Source organism: Boleophthalmus pectinirostris, unplaced genomic scaffold, assembly GCF_026225935.1.
Source record: "Boleophthalmus pectinirostris isolate CB_2022bp ecotype Guang Dong unplaced genomic scaffold, ASM2622593v1 HiC_scaffold_10, whole genome shotgun sequence".
Classification (NCBI taxonomy): domain Eukaryota; kingdom Metazoa; phylum Chordata; class Actinopteri; order Gobiiformes; family Gobiidae; genus Boleophthalmus; species Boleophthalmus pectinirostris.
Window position 1 is genome coordinate 25,475,565 of NW_026570971.1, and position 21,042 is coordinate 25,496,606.

The window sequence follows — 21,042 nt, forward strand, 5'->3', positions numbered from 1 at the left end:
TGTTGAGGGGCTTTTTTACTCTCACACACCTTGAATACTGTCCTGAGGAAGTCGGAATGCAGATGGCCTGCCTCCACCGGTAGGAAAAACAGCGCCAAACCTGTTTAAATAAGCTGACCAGACACATCACAGCAACATCACATGACCACTGTGAGGAAGAGCGCTAGTGAGCAGTCCAAACTGTCAGGCATGAAAACAAACTCTTGGTCTGAAAAAAGAACCTGATAACATAAAATAAAGACCAACTAAACCTCATTGGCAATTACCCTGTCAAAGCTTGCCCCAAGCTGTGTGAATATATGAACAATTCACTCAGTTATTTATATTAATGAAAATGAATGGCAATCATACCATTTTGCTTCAGTTAGAATGCACTTATTTCATTTGACATGCAAATGGTTAAAGTCTGTACCATCAGCAATGGATTTAGGGTAAACCAAACAACACTTTATTCTTTACAGATGCACTAAGCAACAAAAAGACATTGGCAAGTGCACCTGTCACTTGCTAACCTCTCAGTGTTCACACATCTACTCAGTGATTTAGAACAAATCTTACACTTCAACATAAATATGTAAATAGATGTTTATTTCAAAACATGAGAATGATAATTATGATAAATTTCAATAATATGTTGATACAATTTTATAAGGGATAAATCTTTTTAAAAGTATTTGCTTAAATATTCCAGTACCACAAGCTCTTTCTCAGTAAAATATGTGTTCTTCGTAGACACCATGTGAACACGGCACTGCACACCACAGTTTGACACTAATCCATGGATCCAGCCACATACAGTATTAGACCTGTATGATACACTCGCATTGCTTTGTGTAGAAATTCAAAAAGTACTATTCTCTTCATTCAGGCCAAAGGTAGCTTCAGTCAGTCTGTAAAGAAATGCATAACCTTGCTTTCCTCCGAGATCCTAAAAAACAGACTCTCCTGTCTGGACGAGCTGTGGGAAGCAGAGGCGCAGCACCCTCTAGTGGCAACAGAAGAAAGTTTTGTGAAGTCAATCTGTAGTTCACTTTCATTATGTAACAGTAAAATACATTTAAAATCAAGTGATAAGAAGAGTCCAGTGTGAGTAACCTCAGAGTGACACTTAAAGGGAGACTTTGCAGAATCGTTATTTTACATTCCATAAACAAGACCTATCTGTGTCCTTAGACACGAGGTAAACATGTTCAAATCAAATATAGTTTTTACTGAGAAAAATTGTGATGTTATTTTATTCCTAATCACAAAAACAATGGATAAGATGTCCTGTTTATTTAGGTTAGAGCCTAATTTAATGTTTGGGCTCGCAAGGCAATTATCCAATCAGAAAGCACAAAGAGCCTCACATGAGTCTCTCATCTAGGTTGCCAGTTTCACAGCTGAAATCCAGTGTGTTTAAACCTAAAATGTCTCTTTCTGATCTGAACTGGTCACTAACTGAACCCCAGCACTTGCAGCCAATCATAAATCAGTGCTAGTCTGGAGGTTCTGAGCTTTCACATGGTCTGTCCTTATACTGAGAATGAGAACAACAACAATTTGTCCTCAATATGCAGGTCAAGGCACTGGCAACCCAGGTTCAGTTGTGTAGAATATTTTTATACCACCAAGAGCGCAGGCTACATACTCTAACTTTAAAGAGATGATCCTTGATCTAATCCAATTCTCTCAGGCAATTAAAAAAATATATATATATAAATATGGGCAAATGTGTGTATTGTTTACTAACAACCAAACCAAATAATTCTCACAATTCTCACAGATCTGAACCATAAAATACCTTATTATCAACTGCTGTTAGAGTTAAATGAGCTCCCATGACTCACAAAAACCCCAAAAGCCCAGAGTAAATATAAGATGGTTAAACTTGGAGAAAAACACAATTAGAATGTTTGCTGTTTTCTGCTTCCCACAGCTGGCAGCCCTCTCCAGTCTCGTGCTCCGCTCAGGTCCGGTTCACAGTGGGCGGGTTTGTGTTGGTCCTGTCCACAGTGTTGAGCGCTCGTGTCAGGTTAGCCTTCTGTCTGTCCAGGCTGGAAGTGTTTCGTGATTGGACCATTCCCTGTTGGTTTCCACGGTTACGCTCCAAACTGGTGGAAGTACGCGACTGGACAGTCCTCTCCCCTGTTAGCGTGTTCACAGAGCGCACCTCATTGGATCGCCCTCTGTCCAAACTGTTATTTAACTGGCTGCCACATCCTTCCAAACTCACTCCTGATTGGTTAGCCCTTGCCGCCACCTGCTGCTGATTGTTCAAAGTTTGGAGTTGGCTCGACCTTTCCCGGTCAGGAATTTTCGGCTGGATTGAGCTACTCCTGTCCGTGTTTATAGTTTGTATCCTCTGTCTTTCCAAACTCGTATCTCTTCGTACAAAGCCGCTCCTCTCTCTTTCAATGCTGTTCTGGATCTCAGCTCGCCTGGCCAAAGCTTCTCGTAATTGGGTTCGGTAAGTTTCAATTTTCCCTTGCAATTCCTGGAGCTCCCCTTCCCATAGACTGGCCTGACCCGTCCTGCCCCCCAACGGAGACAGGACCAAACCAGTGGAGGCCAGTGATGACGGTGGACCCCCGTTAGCATGGAGGCTAATGTGACTGGGCGACGCGAATCCGGTAAGGCTTCCCAGGCCAAGCCCGCCCATGCCCAGCCCGGGTCGGCCCACCATCCCCGGGCGGCCGCGGACAGAGGCGGTGTGGGTGCGGAGGCGGTAGCTGTGAAGCGTTTCCAGGTCAAAGTGCACGCGTTTCTCCTTGTGGTCTAAAGACGGGGAGGAGGAGGCGCCCGTGTCGATCCCTGTGAGCGAGGCAGGAAGTGATGTCGGAGGCGAGGGGGGCGGGGCCTGGTGCTGCTTCCTGTGCAGGGTGCAGTTCTCTGAGATGCAGGAGGATGGTCTGGAGGAAAGATAAGAGACATATTGAGTGTGATGAAGGATATCTAAAAATATTTACGATGAAACAGCCATGTGGCGTTCTCATATAACACCACTAGATGCTATCTACATTACAGCAGTGTGATAATGTGGCAGCTTTGGTCTGACAGACGACCAGAGAGCACAGGTGAGTCTGAGCAGGTTTCATATCTGACATCTACTAGTGAAGAAAAATCTAATAAACTTACAGACGACACTTTTAAGACTACAGGATATTGGAAAACTATATTTTAAACACATGAAATACTACAATATTATTATCATCAGATACTGATACTGACTGAGGTATTTAATGTGAAAATATGCAAAATTATTCATTACACTACTCAAAAAAAATGTTATTTCTATGTAAATTTAACTAATTAACATATAGTTCAATAACATAACATTTTTATATCAATTCAAGCTGAGGTGAAGTCAAGATAATGACCCAAGGAAAAGTGCTTTAGAGTTTCAGGAGTTTCAATGCATTTTAATACAAACTCGTATTGACAATTGACCCCTCTGCCCCTTTTCTAGTCCCACCTCAAAACCCACATTTAAATTAGTTTATTCTGTCTAATGTTCTAATAGGCTCTATTCACACTTATGTCACAAACCAGGAAGACGTTGGGAAAGATGTGATTACAATTTCTGGTGTAGTTACTGACAAAGGGCTCAGCTAACATGGATCTACTAAAACTGACTGTGATAGAACTTATTGAAGTAAATGTGATCAGTGGTAAAATGAAGCCTGCATATTCAATTCAATTCAATTTTATTTTTTTCCACAATTTTAAATTATAATCCCACAAGGCACAGCTTTATACATACATATAAATATGTACATGCATTTGACATATATATTATGTATGCCATATGTGTCAAGTGTGAAAAAAAACAAAACGTGAATACCCAAAGAAGCTGGGCAAGCTTGTGTATACAGGGTCCATCAGCCTGACGTGATTAATTTAGTTTTGTTAAAATCACAACCACAGACAAGACAGAAAATTAATAATAATAATGATAATAACAGATGCAAAAAGAAAAAAACTACAAAAAACAAAACAATGCAAAACAAATAAATATAAGTGCAAGAGAAGAAAAAAATAAGAATAATAAAAATGAAATAAGAACATTTTAATAAAAGAAATGATCCCATTTCCACTTTTCTACGTACGTACGCATACACATGTGCTGTTTGGAATCATCTTGAATGTGGCGACCTCGTCTCTTCTAATTTCCTGTACCCAGTGCGTTCGGAGTTGTGTGTCAGAGGGGAAAGGATAAAAACTGAGGTATGGTTGTAATTGTTGATTAGCCAAACATAACAGAACACTGCAATGATATTTAGATGAAGAAAACTGATGCTGGGAAGTTGTAATCGCATCTTTCCAAACGTCTTCGTGGTTTGTGACGTAAGCGTGATTAGAGCTTTTAGTATTCATGTTGTTTTTATTGTGTTTATGCCCTGTAAAGTGATCTTGGGTGTTAAAAAAAAAAGTATTATTATCTTCTTCTTATTAAAACCGTATTACTTTGTATTTAATTCACTGGTATTGTCCATTACTAATTCCGTGTATTCTGACTACAGTGTGACCTGCAGTGAACAGGTTTGCTCCACAGCTCTTTTACTTGTTTTGGCTGATGCACCTCTCAGGACTTTGTTTTACACTTTTTCAAACAAGACGGTGAATTTCGATCCTGATCTCTTCTCAAAATCATTCAGTCTTTATTAGAACGGTGCTACGCCTTTATATTTGCTCAATAAATTCCTCTCTGGCATAAATCTGAAGAGTTGACTCATTTGTTATTGGGAACTAAATGCCCCTTTAATGGCTCTTCTCAGAAAAATGGTTTCATGCTCGGAGTATTATGGTCTAGACGAGACTTTATGATTGTCTTTTTTCAATGTCAGACACTTACATTGCGTTGCTAATGGTAACCGCATTGAACAAAAGTCACAAGGCATTACCGCAGGTGAAATGAACAAAACAAATTCTCAAAACGCCCCAAAAGAGACACGTCAAATTGAAAAATGGGCCTTACTTCTCCTCAAAGCCTGTCAGCTCCTTCCCCACGTCCTCGTATGTGGTGTGCAGCGCCCGGTGGATTTTCTAGAAGCAAAAAAGAGATTCTGAATACACAAAGATTGCATAATTTTCAATCACTCCATCACCTCCTTTGAACTAATGATGGAAAATTTGACTTGTAAGTGAAATCTTTCCACTCTGCTGCACCGTGCCTGTGTGCTAATAATTACACAAAATCTGCTTGGATGACTGTTTAAAAGGTTCATTTAACTGCATAAACAGAATATCTTAAAAAATTACAATTTCATGAATTTAGAATATTCATCTGTACTTGATTTCAGTGTGTCCCTCTTTCATCTAGGAGAAGTGTCAAAAGATTCCAATGGTTTTATAGTCACCTGGACAATGTTTTTAACTTCTGGATTGGCGGTGAAATCATCTTGAGCTTATACTGTACGTCTACACCTTTGAATCTTATTTTTTATCTATTTATTTATTTTCAAGAATATTGTGATGTCTGTGTTGTCCAGGAAGGTTACATAGCAAAAGGAAAATTCTATTCTGTTTCTTTTTTTAGAGTGAAGATGTTTGGCTGCTCGTCCAAGCCGCTTCTTTTGTCCAGTCTGAACTGAATTTTTCTTTTGAGTTTCAACAATGTTCTTTGACATACAGAAGGAAAGGTCCAATATCATCAACACTACACCTTTGAAATGTTTGATAACAATCTTGATTTGAGACTGCTTTCAATATTCTGATGATTCTGAACCTGGAATATTCCACTGTATATATTTTGCATTTATTGAAGTACACAGGCGTTTCATGGCTTAAAAACTTGAAAAACATGCTTTCTTTTTGAGAGCAGAGATAACTTACAGTAAATGCCATTCATTTGAACATTTCAGGCAAAGAAATGATATAATGATGATCTCCATGGAGACGAGCAGGTACCAAAGTGAATAAATCAAAATAATCCAAACTCTTTTTTGGCAGTGCAAAGGATGCTCTGCTGTCAGAATGAAGTTTACAGGAGTGTTGTGTTTTATTAAAATGCATATATCTTCTAAAGACAGGACAAATGAGTGTACAGGGAATCTACTCGGATGCCCTCCCAGCGAGGAGAGGTTCAGACTGCATCAGAGTTACTGTCCTTTGAGAGAGATATTCAAAGAAAAATGTCGGCAGTCTTGATTTCCACTTTCAATATTCACTCAAACACTGCCAAAGGCGACTCATTTAATAGTGCTGGATTTAATAAAATATGACATTCAGATGTGGGATCTCTAATTGTCCACTGTCCATCGGCCAGATTAATTAAAGTGTCGCATGAAATATTTATATCAATGCACTTTTCACGAAAACTTTGGGGAGAACTTCCTGGGAACAGATTTGGTTTAATGACATTTCAAATAAAAATCCCTATGTATTGTATTACATTAATGAGCTAATATGAGAGACAGGAAATGGGCTGTGTTCACCGGACATCACAATATTTTAAAAACCTTATAGTTTAAAGGTCTTATATTACACAAATCTGACTCTTGTGAGCTTTAAATCCTGTTATTATACTGTTACCTCATCAAAAGAATACTGGAGTTGCGTTTTGTTTCATTCACACGTGTTTGAGTAACCCTTTATTATTGGTCTTGATTTTGTCTTCATTTCAAATACTCAAAATGCTCTGTTCCACCTTGTGATGTCACGAAGTGGTAGTTTTCAAATTAACAGCACCCTTTTACCTTTTGAGATCGGCAGTTCCAGGGTTGAAATGATCCAGATGATTCTAATGACAGTGTATAACTCCATACACAGTCACTAGAATCATCTAAAAACACAGTGGAGCACGTCCTGTATTACCACATGACATCACAAGGTGGAACAGTGTGTTGCTGCCTTTTGAAAGAAGAACTGTAACTCTCTAAATTTGTGGGGTCTGTGTGTAAAACATGTGTGAATGAAAAAAACAAACAAACAAAAAAGTCCAGGTACGTCTGAGATGAGGAAACATAACATCAGAGTACCATATATCTTACTTCATATATTTGTTGTATATATTCTGTATGTATAAAAACTGTATGCAATTTACACAAGTTTAACCTGATAAAACCCACATTCCTTTCCTATTAATAATTTACATAGCCTCACATTGTACGTACTGAATCACAGCAGATGTTTATTAATGTGCGTACAGAAGACATTAAAACATTGCTAATGTTATAAAAAGAGTGCTTTATATAGAAGGCTTTTTGACATTTTGACTTTCCTCTCCAACATGAAATATTGATGTCCTTGGCCCATTTTAGTGGACACATAAAAGTTTTAACTCTGCCCAACTTACCCAGTGACAGATGGTAACTACAAAGTCCAGACCATAAACCACATGGCAAGAAGAGCAAGTCCTTACAAGTGACTATTAAAATAAAACTATTGCTATTTTATTACTAGGCAAACTCAATAAGAAAGAAAGGATTTGTAAAATGTGTTTGTACTACCACAGTAAAAATGTTGTATGTTTAACTTTTGGTTCTCTTTTAATGTTAATTTTATGATGATTATTTATGTTTTAATTAGTTTGTATTGTGATTTTAATGTCTTTCTTATTCTGTAAAGCACTTTTAATGACTTTGTGTATGAAGTGCTAAACAAATAAACTTACCTTACCTTAACTTGCCTTGATTTGAAGTTCTTACAACTTTGTCCACAGTCAGAGCTATACTGCTTAAAAGTATCTATGCCCTTCAAAGTTATGATGAATTAGCCCAGTTGCCATAGCGATTAGTAACTCAAAACGAAATATTATATCTTTTAAATGGGCTGAAGTCCTCAAAATGTCGCCAATAACAGGAAGTTGAAAGCTATTGTTAAACTGATACATTGCCTCATTATATTCCCTTTTACTTTTTAATTAAGACAGTATATCTTAAATTAACTTACGCTTTTAATACCCAATTGTAGAAACTATTTTAAAAAAGAAAAATGACAGGATGAAGGTTTTATTCGATTTGCCTTTTGTTATTACTAAATCATAGAAATTACGCAGTTCCAATGTCTTTACATTGACCTATTACTTTTCTATCAAAAGATTATAATTACACCATCATTCCAAATACTTCTGTGGAATTGACTCATCTGGACTTGTAGTAACACTTTTATGCCAGTAGAGGGCGCAGTCTACCCACAGCTAAGCCTTCACTCGCCGCTCAGCACATCTCTCTCCCAGCATGCTTTAGTGCTGGTCTGTGTACACATGCGTTTGGACAGATTGCAGTCGTTAATACTGGGTCCCTGGTGTGTTCTTGTTCCACGTGTTTATCTCTTACCTGGCTGGTGTGGAGCCAGTACTGCAGAGTATTTGCCCTGCGCAGTCGGGGGAGGATCAGGTGATAAAAGGTGTGCTCTCCCGCCAAGGTCAACAAGGCTCCGCCCACGCCCATACACAGCAAGCACGAAGAGGCCAGAGAAGTGCTGGATGCCCATCTGCAGAGTCTGGGGGCAGAGAGGAGAGAAAGGGCCAAGGGTTAGTTAGAAATATAAAGGAGGTCAAAATGATTCAGGTTGTTGATCAGTTTGATTCTACACTCATAAAGACTTTATTAAAGGTGTGCTCTGTAATTTTCTGGCGGAGGGCCCATCAACTGCTTCTCTCTGTGCAGATGTTGCCAGGAATCATAGCCTGTATAAAGAAGTGGACTAAACGAATGTGACGTCACCCGTAGAGTTCGGCTGCCCTCAAATAAAGTGCTAACAGTTACAGGAGCGAATTTGGGTCTAGATTATGAAAAGGATTTTTTAACGGAGAAAATAGCAGAAAAACATACCAGGATCACGTAGAGCGGGTTAATACGAACATTTTAAGACCAAAATGACACGACTGACAGCGGCAGTTGTAGGGCGAGGGACAAAAATATTCCAATGTAAGTCAGAAGGAGCCGGAAGCGCCCGCATGCGAACTTTCTATTTGGAACGCAGCGACTAGCCCGTTACCTATGTCTATTTATATATACAGCCTATACCTGGAATGTTTCACAGTGTGGCATTACATTTATTTATCTCTACAGAGACAGCAGGTGATGCTAAAGGGCCAAGTTACATCAGATCTGTGGTGAAGCGAGCCCACTAACAAAAAGAACGCAAGTTTTTAACCAATAGAAAAAAAACACATTGGATGGATACATTTAATGCCATACCAGGATATTCTAGACAAAACAATATCATTTCCATGGAGACAAGCAGGTCTGCAGAATGCACAGTGCACCTTTAACTGCGTCATACTTGTTACATTTGATACTGACACCGTGTGCTTTATAGTGCTATCAGAATCAGAATCAGAAAAAGGTTTACAGCTATTTTCAGAGAATATAACTCACAAACTAGGATCTTGCTTCAGGGGTATGGTACAACATAAAACAATGAATAGTAAATATAAACAATGAATAACAAAAATAAAAATGATGATGTGCAATAAAACAAGGTGAATAAAAATAGACTTTGATATACAAATACAAAAAATATACAGTACGGGCAGAACAGTGCAAGGAGATTCATTATAGTTGATAGTGTTTCATCGAAAATTGACTGTCGCTGTGCCAAAAACACCCAGTCCTTCTTAGGTATAATACTCCCTACAACAGAGGCAGAAGCCAGACTTGAACAGGCAACCTTATCAAAATGTCTTGAGGGTCAAAGGTCTTTAAAGTAAACGTCTCCAGCCTCATGTCTCTTCTTACAACGCTTGAGATGCTTCACTTTATTCTACAAAAGTGTCAACAGTGTCATCTCAAAACTGTTTCGATACTAAAGAATAGATGCAATATTCAGTACTGATTTCGATACCACAATGATAAAAAACACTAGACATACACAAAGTGATTTTACACACAACATAAAAAGTAATTTCCTTCTATTTTCTTGTTCTGAGTGTAACTTTGATACCTGTTTCAACATTGATAACTTTCAACATTTCTGTCTGATATCAACATCATTAGTTCTAAAAATGTGTTTTTAATGTGTATTTTTGTACTATTCAGTGCAGGAAAAGCTCTACGAGGGACAGAAGCTGAGAATTAGTACTTGCTACACACTCTTTATGCCACGTCAGCTGCATACTCTGCGTGTGACTATATATGACTGCAATGTCCCTGTCAAATAGATAATTAACGTCAATCACTATTTCATGTTTGCATTGCTTTTTCCTTATGACCTCTTGCATATGGCTGAGAGATATATTGGTATTACAATATATATTTATATTTTTACTTGTGTATATAATTATACCTCATTTATATTGAATTAATTACTACTATTTACATTTGCTCTTTGTTATTATTATATCTGTGTATTAAATAAACAAATTCCAGTGCTGAAAGTGAAAGTATTTCTGTCCCTAAAACAAAATCAATAGTAATATTCAAGTAAATCTGATAAAACATGACTCAACATTACTGAATACATCAAATCAATAACATCTGCAGCCTTTTACCATCTAAAAAACATAGCAAAAATCAAAGGTTTTCTGTCTAAATCAGACTTGGAGAAACTTATCCATGCGTTTGTCTCCAGTAGATTAGATACTGTAATGGTCTGCTCACTGGTCTCTCCAAACGAGCTGTGAGACGCTGCAGAACATCCAGAACGCTGCAGCTCGGGTCCTTACTCGAACTAGGAAGTACGAGCACATAAGTCCTGTGCTCAGGTCTCTGCACTGGCTTCCTGTGCCTCAGAGAAGAGACTTTAAAACAGCTCTGCTTGTACAAGTCTCTCCATGGCCGAGCACCAAAGTCCATCTGTGACATGTTAGTGTCGTATGAACCATCTCACACTCTGAGGAGCTCAGGGACCGGCCTCCTGCTGGTGCCCAGAGTCACGACTAAACAAGGGGAGTCAGCGTTTCAGGTTCATGCAGCTAAAACCTGGAACAGTCTTCCTGAACATGTGAGACAGACTCTTCTGTGACGCTGTTTAAATCCAGGCTCAAAACATTTCTGTTTAACTGTGCATATAACTGAAAGGTTTTCATTCCGCACTCTTCTCTCCAATTTATGTCTCCCTTTTTTAATTTTAATCTTCATGATTATTTATGTTTTGATTTGTTTTTATTATGATTTTAATGTATTTCTTATTCTGTAAAGCACTTTGAATTACTTTGTGTACGAATTGTGCTATACAAATAAACTTGCCTTGCCTTGCCTTACAACACAGAACTTGAACTTAAACTGCACGACACGCTGCTGTGAAAATATGATTCAGTTAATCAATGGATTCATCTGTTCAAATACCCCACATCTGACACAGTATTCTTCTAGATCAATAACATTATCCGATCAGTACATTTGAAAGGATATCTGACGTCAATGTAGCCCTGTGCCAGTTCTATAAGAGTCAAGGCTAATCACTACTACATTGTGTCGTTCTGATTCTCAACATATAGGGAGTCACATAGGAGCGAGCGGAAAGAGGAAGTATGAGGAGGGGTGCGGGGGGTGACAGTGATTAGTTGCGACTGATGCCGACAGACTGGGGAATGCGGAGACGGATGAGATAGTATTTACATAATTACCAGTTAGGAAAGACAATGTGCAGTTTGTATTCAGCTGTAGATCTTTAGTGTGGGCCCACACGTCATAAATAAAGAGGTGGACACATTCACTGTGAAGTTAGCTTTAAAGGCGCACTGTGTAACTTTTCTGGTAGAGGGAGCGTCAGTTGCTTGTCTCCATGAGGATGTTATTGCTTTACCTGCAGTGATCCAAAGTATCCAAGTTAAACTTCAGTCATTCTCCACAGAAACACACAGGAGACGCCACCAGGACAATTTACTTGGGGTGTAATGATATCTAAGTCTCACGGTACAATATCATCACGGTATGAACCTCACGGTACGAGGTTTATTGCGATATCGTGGGAAAGCTCACGATACGGTGGGGAGGCTCATGGTTAAAGATGTAATGATATCCAAATCTCACGGTACGATATTTATTACGATTTTCTGTGGAGGTGAACAAAACTGTGAATATGCTACTTTTTCCTCTTAAAATGCCTCGACAAGACTTAATTCAAAGAACTAAGACTTAAAAGTGTTTAGAACTGTTATTTCTTCAGGTATTCTATACTAAAATGGAGCAAAGGATCATGGTCTATATAGTTCCCTCTGTCTTTTATTTATCAATTGCTGCACCATAACTCTTAATTTAAGCAAAGAGACTTGTAATTCGATATATTGTGATGGTCTACAATATTATTGTGAGAACTTTGACGATACGATATCACGATATTTCGGTTAATGCTACCTCCCTACACTTTACAGGTGAGATCTGTGAAGAGGTGACCCCACTTACAGTAAGAATGCATGTTTTTGCAGGTCTTGAGCAATAAAAACACCCATAATGGAATAAAAGCATCTTATATAAGTTTATTGCTATATTAAATCTCTATGGTAGCAGACCCCGAACCTGAAAAGTTCCGCAGTGCACCTTTAAAATGTTCTATACTTTCTTCTATTGTTCTTTTTTCTATACTGTGTGTGTGGATCGTTAGACTTTAAAGATTTTGTAATTTTTGTGTTTATACCACATGTGAAATCCAGACACTTATTTTGGTTGAACTGAGAAATATTGTGATCTCCATGGAGACAACATAACACAATATTTACATTATGTAGCTTTACAGAAACACACCAATACAGTCCATCTTTCTGTAATCTCCTCACTAAAAGGCAAGCACACTAACCAAACTATTTGAAGAACAAGAACCTTTTCACATATCACTGCTATTTTAACAAATCAGTCCTTTTACTTAAGAACAGACTGTCTTTTTTTTTCTAGCGGCAGAGAAAATGTACAGTCTAATAACGTAAGCGACATGAGTGGTCTGGGAGTGCGGAGCCTAAATCAGAGCAGCAGCAGAGAGCGGAGGAGGAGGAAGGGAGGAAGGGGACAGGACATAATGTTTAATTGAAGAAGAAGAAGAAGAGTTTGTTCCCATTTGCACATCTCTGTCACAGCGTCTATCTGTAAGGCTCTCCTCCTCTCAGGGCACCGTTGAAAAAGCTAGACCCGGTCCCCTGTTCTATAATATCACTTCCACGGGCCCCGCTTCATTTCAGCATCGCCGCAAATGGTAATTAGCCTCACGCTGACTCGACAAATTCGTCAGTGACAAGAGTGACCCTGTGCTGCTCCCCATCCCGAGGGCAGTACCACAATCCCGCTATTACACGTGCCTCCAACGCGTCCTGCGGGCTGAACTTAAGGTTGTGGTTTTCTCAGAAGGAGCCACAACTGTGTAATTGCTTTTTTATAGGCATGTGCTTTGATTTGATTGTGGAGTGGAGTGTGTATTGTGATGGCAGAGTGGTTAGCCCTTTGACACTCCATAGTCAATATTACACCATTTTCTGATCTGCTATAATAATGTTTCCTCAACTAAAACAAACCCGCTGTTGTGTTTTGTTTCATTCACAAATGTTTAACACACAAACCCTGCACACAATCCTTTAGGTTCAGTTCTTCTCTCAAACAGAAAACACTCTGTTCCACCTTGTGATGTCATGCAGTAACACAGAAAGTGTATTACCACAGCGTTTATAAACTCCATACACTTTCATTAGAATCATTTGGATAAGTTCAGATCTGGGATTGCCAAGCTCTGCTGAACAAAAGGTAAACGGCAGCTGTTAACTTGAAAACTATGCTTCATGACATCACAAGGTGGAATATACAGCATTTTGAGCTTTGGAGATGTAAACAGACTAATAATAAAGGGTTACTCTAACATGTGAATGAAACAAAACACAATTTCAGGTATGTTTTTGAGGAGGTAACAACATCATAAAATGGCTTAGAGCAGCGTTTCCCAAACCTTTTTTTCTGGGGACCCATATTTTAAAAGTCACAAACCTTCGCGACACAAGTTAATAAACATTATTCGTAAATCAAAAAATAAATTTGTGACCATTATTGAACATTAATGAGGATATTTTGTTGTTGACCGAATGATAGCGTCTCTCTGAACAATTAGTATTAATCAAGTTTTAAACAATGAAAAACAGTAATCAATGTTTCCCACAGAAAACTGATTAGGCAAGGCAGTGCTGCTGAAAAAGTGCACGGAAAAGAAGTGAGGAGCGGAGGGTACGCGGAGGTGTATGTGTATGTACCTACATGCAGCTCATGAAAACACAACTCAAAAATCTAAAAATCTCTTGTGAGCCAGTCTTTGGGAAATAATGGCTTAAAGCTCACAAGAATCCATTTTGTATAATATAGGACCTTCACATCTAAAGTAAAAACAGTCTTATGTATAAATTCTCCTTTAACTGAAGAGGTTAATGCAGGCATGTCCAAACTATGGCCTGTGGGCCAAATGCAGCCATCAGACATTTTTTTCTTGGCCCTCAGGCTTCCAGGTGAATTGGCCCAAATTACCTTGCATCAATTAAAAACTGACTTTTTACTGCAATAAAAAAAAAAAAAATCTACCCTGATAAAGCTAATAGTAATATTTAGTGTGTGGTTTTAAGGATCTTAGCATGAATAAAGACTGAGGGCTCCTTCTAACGTGTTAAAAATGCACATATTTCAATTATTCACTGTATTGAGCACCAGTCTACGGCCCTAGATCGGCCCTCTGCCTCGTCTGTGTTTAGATATGTGGCCCTTGATGAAAAAAGTTTGGACACCCCTGGGTTAATATATCAACTCCAGAACAACAACCAAACTAAATAAAGCAGCTGAAATCTGGTAGGGCATCTGGCAACAAAACTACACATTACAATGTAAATACCTGGATGCAGTTTTTGTACCTAACATGGTACAAACACTGGTCACTCCAAATTACTCTTTTATCAATAGGTTTCACAGTGGAGTAGTGGTTAAGCCCCACAACAGAAAGGTTTTGGGTTCCATTCTCATGCCAGTCCTTTCTTTGTGGAGTTTGCATGTTCTGCTTATGCCTGAGTAGCTTCTTCTACCACAATCTTGATTCAGACAATTTCATTATTAAAGCAAATATCCAACCCAATCCACTACCAACTGTAATGTTTAGTGCACACAAAAAAAAGAAAAAAAATAACATAAATAAATAAATAAACATGATCCATCAGTGCTCATAAAAATAATACTAAAACCCTAAAATGATAACTAGAGGCTAAATTCAATAAAAGCAGTTAAAATAAATAATAAATGAATAAATGAATGAATAAAATGATGTATTCAAATATAGCCCACTAAATGGAAACTGTCTGCCTAAAAAAGCAAGATATTACTTCCAAAAACAGGATTGGGTTGCCAGATAGTAGCCTGGACTAACCCTCCACCTGATCAGTGCAAGTTTGTCTTACATTTTATATAACATAAAGCACCTATACACCACAGACTGCGAGCGTATGGTTGGGTCCAGACACTCCAGATCAACCTCTATTATGTGTGTAGTGGTGGAAAACGGGCTTGGATGGTTTGAGTGTGATTCTGACGAGATGGGCAAACAGACTTGTATAGCCCAAATAGGCGAGAGGGATGAAAGAGGGTGCCATCTTGAGACTTCAACTTTTCTAAAGAGGTGCAAACAGGAAGGGGCCCGAGAACGGTGAGTACTCTGCTCCGCCACAAATAAGTGTCTTCTCCACTCAGCTCTAAGTGTCTGTATCTCTGCTTAGGGGCAGAAAATAGACCCAGAACTGTGCGATACTGGAGGGCTCCTGTCTGGTCACCTGTGTTTGTGTGTGTGTGAGTGTGTGTGTGTGTGTGAGTGTGTGTGGGGGTGTGTGGTGAGAGGGGCGCAACCAATTCAGCCAATGTCCCTGAGGTAGAGACTCATTTACGGACATGCCACAGCTCTGGTTGGCACACAATGCACGTCCAAACAGCAACAAAAGTAAACATGCTCTCTCTCTTTCTTGTTTTCTCTCCCTTTCGTTCTCTGTTGCACTTTCTCTCTCTCCGTCTCTGTGTGCGTGTCTCTCTACCTGTGTCTCTCTGTGAGTCCCTCTCTCTCTGTCTCTCTTTGAGAGTCTCTCCCTGTCTGTCTCTTTATGTGTGTGTCTCTCTCTCCTGGTCTCGGTCTGTCTCTCTCTCTGTTTCTCTCTGTGTCTCTCTCTGTCTTTCTCTTTACCTCTGTCTCTCTCTGTGTCTGTGTGTCTCTGTCTCTCTCTATCTCTCTGCTTCTCTCTCTGTGAGTCTCTCTCTCTCCCTGTCTCTATCTGTCTCTCTCTGTGTCTCTGTCTTTCTCTGTGTCTCTGTGCCCCTGTCTCTCTCTTTGTGTCTCTGTCTCTCTCTGTCTTTCTCTCTACCTCTATCTCTCTCTGTGTCTCTGTGTCCCTGTCTCTCGCTTTGTGTCTCTGTCTCTCTCTATTTCTCTGCTTCTCTCTCTGCGTGTCTCGGTTTCTCTCTGTGTGTCTCTATGGCTACGTTCAGACTGCAGGGCTTAATGCTCAATTCCGATTTTTTTGTGAAATCCGATGTTTTTGCGAGGTCGTTCACATTTCCAATTAAATGCGACTTGTCTGTGACTTCAGTGTGAACGGTAAACGGCCCGAAAGTGTCCCGCATGCGCACTGGAGGACACGATGACGTCAACCGCAGCGAGCGTGCTCTGTGTTTACGGAAGTTGTCCAAATATGGTCGCGAGCATTGAGCACCTGGCGATTTTACAGTTCCGGTTTCCGCCTGCTTCAGCGCAGAATAGGGACGTTTGTCGCTTGTTAATGACGTGTAGGTCGGATGAATGCGCTTTGGCCGTTCAGACTGAAGTCGCATGTCAAAAGATCGGATATGTATCGGATTCAGGAGCACATATCCAAGTGTCCTGGGTCGCATTTGAAAAATTCAGATCTGTGCCGTTCAGACTGTCATTAAAAGATCGGATACAGGTCACATAGAAGCCAAAAAATCAGATTTGGGTAACTTCAGGCTGCAGTCTGAACGCAGTCTCTGTCTCTCTCTCTGTCTCTTTCTCTGTGTCTCCCCGTCTGTCTCTTTCTGTGTGTGTCTCTCAGTCTCTGTGCCCTCTCTCTCTGTCTCTCTCTGTATGTTTTTTTTCTCTCTCTCTCTCTCTCTCTGTTTCTTTCTCTCCCACTCATTTTCTGCCCCCCTCTTTCTTTCACCCCCCCGCCCCCTCTCTTTCTAAAGAGGTTTGGATGAAATTCACTGCAAAATGTTTTTACGAACACAATAAAGTTCTGCTAAAAATCAAAATCTCTCTCTCCCTGTTTCTTCATTTCACTCTCCCCCTCCGTTGTATCTTTCTTTATTTCTCTCCCCTCTCTCTGCATCTTTGACAGTCACAATCAAATGTAAACAACCCCCACCGCCCTCATTGTCTCTCTCTCCCTCTCTTTATTTCAGTCTCCCCCTCTTTCTATTTCCTTTTCTTTGAGTCTCTCTCGCTCCCCATCTCTCACTCTTTGACAAACACAATGAAAAAGTAAACGAACCCCTCTCTCTCTCATTGACTCTCTCTCTCTCCCTCCCTTCCGTCTCTCTGTTCCTCTCTCTTTATTTATTTTATTTCTCTTTATTTCTCTCTCCCTCTTTTCTATCTCTTCTTCTCTCCCTCTTTGACGGACACAATCAAAAAAGACCCCCCTCTCGCTCGCTCCCTCTTTCTTTTGCTTACCTCTGTCACGGCGAACACTCTCTTCCCACAGGGCACCACCTTGTACCATTTGTCGTGGAGCATGTCCATGAATCCGTCAGACTTGTAGCGACTCACGAACTCTGACACGTTTCGAGTGAGCGGCGAGCCCTGTGGCAGTCCGATACCGTAGCCTGTAAGGGACAAAAGAGAAGGGCAATTAAGCACTTAAGTAAATACAAAAATGACTACAAAAACTACCAGTTGGTACCAGTTTGAGCGATTGATTGATAATGACGAAAAAAATCACATGAAAGGACAAACTGAACCTTTTCATAATTGTTTTAAAAAGAACTTGATCAATAGCAGAAGTACTGTATGACCACAAGGGACTACTTAATTCTATTTTTCATTTTTCGTTGAAATTTTATTATCGTGACAAAAGTTTGAGCCAGTCACTGTTCTATGGGGACTGGGTATCTGAGGTTTAAATGTTTGGTAACATATTCTACTCCATGAACCAGGAAGCCCTCTTCAGTGCTCTCCATTTATTATTCAGCAATCTACGCTTGTTTTGACAGATTTATCTTTGGTTTGACACTAAATTAAATGTTTTATCTGTTGCTATGTGTTTAATTGCCTCTTTGTTAGGTGTCCTTCGGTGCCAACAAAGAAAACAATAAATCATTATTAAAAAGCCAAACAAACACGCACCCCAGATGAGAATACAAACAGACTTTGATTATTTGTTTTCACCATTACACTAAAAGGTGCAGTAGGTATGCCATCTGATTGTCTCTATGGAGATAATACTGTCTAGAATGTTCCATAGTATCCCAATTCCCAATAATTTACCAATCTCTTCAAGGACAAAATCAGGTGCAACAATCAGATCAAGTTACAGGTCAGATTTGTGGAGAGGAGCTCACAGCAAGCTTTTTTCAATTCAATACAGTAAAGTTTATTTACCTTGTTTACATGTTTAGGCTGCTGCTGCTGCTGCTGCATCTTCAGAAGTGTCACCGGTGTTGGTGGTGATGTGTCATATATCAGCTGTTGTTACTTTGACCTGGCAGGTCGCTCAGACTGACCACGCTTCCCATCGCCTGGTGCTCTCTGGAGGAGGGTGTCCCAGGTGTGTGCCTCCCTGATCCAACGTTTGAACTTGTTCTCCCTTGTTCTTCACCAGGCGATGAGAAGCGTGGTCAGTCTGAGCGATCTGCTGGGTCAATCAGGCTGACCACGCCTACAGGAAGTAACTCATACACAACACGGCACCACCAACACCGGGGACAGTTCTGAAGATGACAGCAACTAGAGCCAAAACACATCAACAAGGTAGATACACTTTACTGTACTGTTTTTAAAAAATAACTCAAGGAGTTAAAGTACACAAGAAGACAAAATGAACATTTTAGGTTTAAGCATTTTTAAGGTGAGGAATAGAAGCACAATGCTCTCTATATCTATAAGTCATACTGTTGGAAATACCAAGCAAAGCAATGTCTCCATGGAGACAAGCAAGTGATGGACCTTCAACCAGAAAAGTTACAGTGCACCTGGTCTGCTGGAGGGTCCATCACCTGCTTGTCTCCTTGGAGATGTGTCTAGAATGTTCCACAGTATGGTCATAAACTTTAGAATCTCTCTGGAGACTTTCAAGTCAAAGTACAGATAAAATTTGTAGAGAGACACCACCACTCAAAATAAGAATAAATGTTTTTTAATATATATTTTTGAGCAATAAATAACACCTCAACTGACTTAAATTAAGAACATTTGACTTTATTTGAGAAGATTCAACATGACAAGTAAAATTATCTACTAATGAAATAAGTGCGTTTACAAGCAACATTCGATTCAGTTTCTTATTTTAAGTGCAAAGAGTTGTTGTTTTTCTTATCTCAAGTATAGTAAGATGTATTTTCATATTTTAAGTACAAAAAGTCTTGTTCCACTGGTAGATCATTTTACTTGTCAAGGGAAATTTACTCAAATCATGATAAAAAATGTCTTAATTCAAGCAATCTTAACTTGGCTAGATTTTCATTTTTGCAGTGCTGCAGTTGAATAAAAGCAAGACAGATTAGTTTAATACCATACTGTGAACAATATAAACCAAAACATTAACATCTCCATGGAGACAAAGAGGTTGCGGACCCCCTCCAGAAAAGTTACACAGTGCACCTTTCAGCAGGGACAGTTGTCAGTAACGCTATCTTTATATTTCTGAACTCCAGCAGTGTGCGCAAACCACAGATTGAAAACCACCGCAGCGGGTCACGAAAAGGCAATTGCGGTCACCATATTGCAGCTATAAAAGATGAAAACATAAAAAGTATCTAGTGCGCTGGTCTCCCGTCTTTTCATAGCTGTATCCACTGCAACAGTAAAAGTAACAGCCTCAGGACCATGTTGCAGGGATATTTTTCTACCTAAAACCAAACATGTAGTTAGCCAAAAGGCACGTACCCTCTGGAAAAAAAAAGATTTACCGTTTTACACTAGTCCTCTCAGATCTCTATGTGCAACAGACAGCATTCACCTCCTGTTCTTATGTAAGGAAACAAAGCCGGTCGGGGGTGTCCCTAGTGGTGCATCGCTGATTAAATTCTCATATTGTCTTTTGTCTTTTATCGCTTGCCATATTTCCTCCGAGTGTGTTGTCTCGGGAGCTTCGCACAACAAACTGTGAGTAAATCTAAAGCTGGAACAGGGCCTATATATTGGCAGTTATCTGTTTCTATGCGCTCACAATGTCACAAAAGGTAATGGCCAGAGCTGTAACCTGTGCACTGAACTAGACCGAGGAGACATTTTAGGAATAATGATCCCAAATGTGCCTCTTGGGTCCCCGCAAGAGAATTTAAAGTAATAGACGGAAATGTATTGCTGCTCAAGGTCAGATTTTACAAAGTGGAATAAAAGTTTTGTGTATAAATTGAACTAAACTCAGGTTGAGCGTTCACCCACCTACCAGAGAGTTGCCGGTTTCAATCTCATTATAGCTCCTAGTGCTGCTGTGTTCCGGGGCGAACGTTTCACAAATATTGCCGAGTCCTGTCATAGTAAGTGTGATTGGATGGATGGGCAATTGGCATAAAAACAAAATCTTCCAAATCATCAGTAAATGGTTTCTGTGGCAACTCTGACAAAATAATGGAATAAGGGGAATAGTCTATAAAAATGAACAACCCCCATACTGTACAAAAACATTATTACTGTATTTTTTGGACTATTATTCACACTTTTTTCATGGTTTGGGTGGTCCTGCAATGATAATAAAATTTTCACACTAACAGCTATAAGAGGGCGCTCTAGGCTTGTGTGCCAGAATCTGCTCCTCCTGTTACTCCTGTACCACTTTCACTTCACTCTTCACTCTGTCTCCAGCAGAAAGAACCACTGTCCTGTCTGTATCATGTCAGTCAATCGCACCATTACTTTTGCACCACTGAAATTTTAAACAAACTTATAAAGACGACTGAGAAGACTGAACACAAATGCCCCAAAAAGAAAATCATATTATGCAGATTA

At 39.6% G+C, this 21,042-nt stretch overlaps 1 protein-coding gene across 1 annotated transcript in view; it reads right to left on the minus strand.

Annotated features, from left to right (window-relative positions):
• Nucleotides 1-682: 682 nt before the first annotated feature.
• Nucleotides 683-21,042, minus strand: part of LOC110157540 (glutamate receptor ionotropic, NMDA 3B-like) — a 276,111-nt gene continuing 255,751 nt past the window's right edge. The window contains 5 exon segments of the mRNA XM_020921888.2: nucleotides 683-2,891; nucleotides 4,958-5,025; nucleotides 8,259-8,381; nucleotides 8,383-8,424; nucleotides 17,548-17,699. Coding sequence (XP_020777547.2) covers nucleotides 1,949-2,891; nucleotides 4,958-5,025; nucleotides 8,259-8,381; nucleotides 8,383-8,424; nucleotides 17,548-17,699 — 1,328 coding nt within the window. The 3' untranslated portion in view covers nucleotides 683-1,948.